Source organism: Saccostrea cucullata, unplaced genomic scaffold (assembly GCF_032062105.1).
Source record: "Saccostrea cucullata isolate Sc308-1 unplaced genomic scaffold, CSIRO_AGI_Scuc_v1 ctg22543, whole genome shotgun sequence".
In the NCBI taxonomy this organism is placed as follows: Eukaryota; Metazoa; Mollusca; class Bivalvia; order Ostreida; family Ostreidae; genus Saccostrea; species Saccostrea cuccullata.
This window is the reverse complement of record NW_026932269.1, coordinates 1-4,756: the sequence shown is the minus strand read 5'-3', so window position 1 is coordinate 4,756 and position 4,756 is coordinate 1. Positions and strand designations below refer to the sequence as shown.

The 4,756-nt window shown below is 33.5% G+C and overlaps 1 protein-coding gene across 1 annotated transcript; it reads right to left on the bottom strand.

The window, feature by feature from the left end:
• Nucleotides 1–293: 293 nt before the first annotated feature.
• Nucleotides 294–4,530, bottom strand: LOC134234747 (2,4-dienoyl-CoA reductase [(3E)-enoyl-CoA-producing], mitochondrial-like; the record flags this gene model as incomplete). The annotated part of the gene is made up of 7 exons (XM_062716794.1): nt 294–907; nt 1,269–1,415; nt 2,267–2,339; nt 2,629–2,728; nt 2,945–3,179; nt 3,519–3,576; nt 4,373–4,530. Coding segments are annotated over 7 exons (894 nt in total), but the record flags the coding sequence as incomplete, so codon positions are not given.
• Between the last annotated feature and the right edge of the window lie 226 nt (nt 4,531–4,756).

Below are 4,756 nucleotides of genomic sequence, written 5' to 3'. Positions count from 1 at the left end.
ATATGCACAATAAGAAGTAAAGACAAATAACAATTTTAAAATACATTTGGAGATAACAAACTCAGAAAATCAGTGGAAGGGTTCCTCCTAACTCTACTCACTGAAATAAAGATTTAGGAAAAACAAATTGTTATATGTATTCAGCCTAATGTGATTAATCGGAACGGAAAACGACAAGTTTTTTGTAGAGAAAAAAAACAAGCCCTGTCCTATAGGTCAGATCCCTACTTATAATGAAGTGATCCTTTACTACAGTGAATCTATAAATTAATACATGTAATTAGGCATAGTATTAAGATTATCAGTACATGAAACTACATATACATATATACAGTTATCTGTTTAACAGAGATTTATATCAGAGCTAATTTGAGGTATATAATACCATGCATAAGATCAATAATGATAAATCAATTAATTGCATGCATTGTCAATACTTTATGGGCCTGGAAATGAACTGATACTCTGAGAAAAGTACCATCTGGGAAAGAATAATATAATACACAAAACAAATACATGTTCATTAGAAAGACCCTATACTGCAAATAGGTAGATGTTCTTAACCTTTTACATAACATTAGGTTTATGAAGAAAGAATTATAAGAAAGATATTAAATAAAGTGTCATTTGATATAATTTAGAATTACGACACTCAGCAAGATACTTTTAGCCTAATTCAATTCATGCATTATTGTATTAATTCATCAGAGCATCCTTAGGAAGAAAAAAATAGTTCAGATAATGGTTGTTATGGACACAAACCGAGACCAATCAGGTGCTGCCTCTATGACCCCTTGACCTTTCTGATGATGGCCTCCAGCTGATCCCACTGTTCATTTGTTACAATCCTCAAGTCATTGAACTCCCCCGCTCTCATCACATACTCACCTCCATCAAAATTTATAATCTTTGAGAAGAAATTTTTAAAAAAATTAATTAATTACACCGTATGCATTGATACATTTGACAATTCTATTTGCTGTTCTGGATCTCTGTTCATTTACAGGGTGTGTGCAGTCTTTTACGCATCTTTCAAGCTTTACTTTTAAGGCCATTTTCAAGAACTTTTCAAAACACTGAACAATAAAAAAAAAAAAGTCCTAGCGCATTGACATTCTTTTCATTTTGTATATGCCAAGACTCAAAACTTGAGTGCTTGAAGCTTTGAGAGACACTTCATAAAATGAATACATGTTGTGGCAACAATCAACTCTATAATATAAATTTTAAATACACATCTGTAATAAAAAAGTAAGAAAATGACTTACACTTCCACTCATCCAGCTGGCATAATCACTGACCATGTAGCTGGCTAGGTTAGCTATCTCTGGCACCTCCCCAAGCCTGCCTACTGGGATAACATCTATCAGTTTATCCTTAAACTGACCTGTCGGGTCAAGGCGGCTAAACGCACCCTGACAGAAAAAAGAGTTCAAGCTGTATAATAGGGATGGATATCTCAAAGCAGTGACAGAAAAAGAGTTCAAGCTGTATAATAAGGATGGATATCTCAAAGCAGTGACAGAAAAAGAGTTCAAGCTGTATAATAGGGATGGATATCTCAAATCAGTGACAGAAAAAGAGTTTAAGCTGTATAATATGGATGGATATCTCAAAGCAGTGACAGAAAAAGAGTTCAAGCTGTATAATAGGGATGGATATCTCAAAGCAGTGACAGAAAAAGAGTTCAAGCTGTATAATAGGGATGGATATCTCAAAGCAGTGACAGAAAAAGAGTTCAAGCTGTATAATAGGGATGGATATCTCAAATCAGTGACAGAAAAAGAGTTCAAGCTGTATAATAGGGATGGATATCTCAAAGCAGTGACAGAAAAAGAGTTCAAGCTGTATAATAGGGATGGATATCTCAAAGCAGTGACAGAAAAAAGAGTTCAAGCTGTATGATAGGGATGGATATCTCAAAGCAGTGACAGAAAAAGAGTTTAAGCTGTATAATAGGGATGGATATCTCAAAGCAGTGACAGAAAAAGAGTTCAAGCTGTATAATAGGGATAGATATCTCAAAGCAGTGACAGAAAAAAGAGTTCAAGCTGTATGATAGGGATGGATACCTCGAAGCAGTGACAGAAAAAGAGTTCAAGCTGTATAATAGGGATGGATATAACAGGGTTTTCTGTCAGAGCTTTTAGTAAAAGATATGCAATTTAATACAGATGCATTTACTGGTACATAATGTATCAAAAAGTAAAAAGAAGTACAAGGGATATAAAATTAATTTACTGTTTCATATAAGTTCTTATATTACCTTAGTTTCTATTGGTCCAGGAGCTATACAGTTAAACCTCAGTCCATATCTGCCCCACTCAGCAGCCAAAGACCTAAGAATCCACAGCAACACTTTATTGATAAAACTTTATTTGTTTTTCCATTTATTTATCATATCGATTGCAAAGACTTTAGTAAGATATGCTTTCCTTTCATATTATAGTAAGTATTAAATCACTAATGCATCTTAAAAGAATCCCTGTTCTTGCTGCTGTATTCAATTAAGTACAAAATAACAGTAATATGATCCTGTTTATGATATTTTTGCTGACTTTAAAATCACATTCTCTATGTAATGAATCAGATTGACAAAAGCCCATAAATGTGCTGTCTTATAATTACTTTGTCAAGCCTTCCACCCCTGTTTTGGCTGCTGCACTTGGTGTAACAAATCCTGATCCACTCCCAGTATAGATTGTAGTTATGGACAAAAAAGAAGCACCTGAAATACATATACACTGTATATTGTCTACATATAAATCAAGTAAACTAGAAAATAACTAGACCAAAGGTCAAATTTAAGGCCTTGGAAACCTGAAGAACATTGATTCCTATCTTGCCATAAACACCCTATAATGAGAGAAAAACTGGAAGGGCACAAATTTTGATGGTCAATGTGTGAACAAAAATCCCACATGTACTAGCTACAATATGTTACCCTGTTTTGCTTTGATGAGCCTTTTTCCCAGTTCTAAGGTGACAATAGCTGTTCCATTAAGTACAATGTCCACCACAGTTCTGAAGGCATTAGGGGACAGTCTCTCTGTGGGGGATATGAAGTTTCCCGCGGCGTTGTTGATAACAATGCTGGGTAATCCAAACTCCTGCTCACAGCGATCTACGGCGGCCTTCACACTGTCTGGATCACGGACATCTGCCGCCACCGCTAGAACCTACAGGTGATTAGGTTCAAACAATGAAAGAGAAGAGGTAGCTAAAAAATGAATAGATTCTGAAATATTACCAGTATTTATAGAACTAGATCCCATAGGGCCTCCCCGGGACCAGGATATTCCCAACCTATAATGATGTAATACCCCAGTATTTTGGTATTCCTCCTAAACTCTCCATTTGGAACTGAACCCCAGATCCCATCCTACTTTTTAAATTCCCCTTCTATTTCAATTCTTAGGAACAGCCCTGTTTTTCTAGGTTTTTTTATTTTCATAAAATTTCATTCCATTTAAAAATTAAGTATATATTTTTGAAAGAAAAATAAATGTAACACTTACTTTGTTCCCTGTAACACTACTTATTTCTTCAGCTGTTTGTTCTAGTACTGGCAATTTTCTACAAAACATAAAATTAAAAAAAAAAAAATTTAAAGGTATGCATCTGACTAAATAAGCTGTTATAATCTAAATATACATGTACTACTATACAAATATAACCTTTTCATGAGATCGATCTATTGATATATTGACTTCACAGAAAGTATATTGACTAGGCATGAAGAGCTAGGTCTCCGTGTATAAGCTTTTCAGTGAAGTCAATATATTGATTGATTGACAGAATGAAAGGGCTATATTTGCATTGCTATTTTTTTTTTTACAGATACTGACCAAAAAAATTGAAAATAATGGAAGAAAGTTGTATTCTTTCTTGTCATTTTTAAACACATGAGAATTAAAGATCAAAATAAATGAAGCTGTTTATGTAATTGCATTTTCTTTATACTAATAGAGAAATTTAACAGAAAATGTAATAATTTAAAAGACAATACTGGTTTCATTATATTTTGTACATATCAAGCTATGATTCAGAAATACATTTTCTAATATGTTTTATATAAAGAATATCCTTATATCAAGGCATTGTTATATTTTACCAATTATTACAGAGCATCATAATTATAAATAGGAGGTGAAGTATTTTTTCAGAAGCAAGTCATATTGTAAAGTTATCAATATTGTTGTTTTATAGAAGATTATTTCAAATTTTGAAACATCAATTGAATATACATTTCAGAATCTATAAATAGAAACACAAGTCTAAATGCTCTTATATACTTGACTATGTGATGAAGTCTGAGCAAATTAGAAAGCATGGAATGATAGAAATATAATATAGATATATATGTGCATGCCTGCTTGTAATGACAACCTGGGCTCCTAGTTGTGAGAGTGTTGTGGTCATTCCTTTCCCTAGCCCTGTACCCCCACCTGTGATAAAGGCTGTCTTGCCTTTAAATGTATCTTTGGGAAGCATGGGTGTTGACACAGCAGGAAAGAAATGAGCGGTGGTTCAGAACTTTGTCTTTTCTGTGACTCGCAACAGAAAAATTGCCTGCCATGTGAAATTCCTCATGGCCAGTTATCTGCAAAAAATGTACAACGGTGCATTATATTGTTACATGCAAGTTAATTTAAGATAATTTAATTACTTCAAACTAGATCATGAATACATACTTGATCCTGATTTTGAGTGTTATTTGTATTATTCCAATTGGCAAAAATGTAAATAAAGTAAC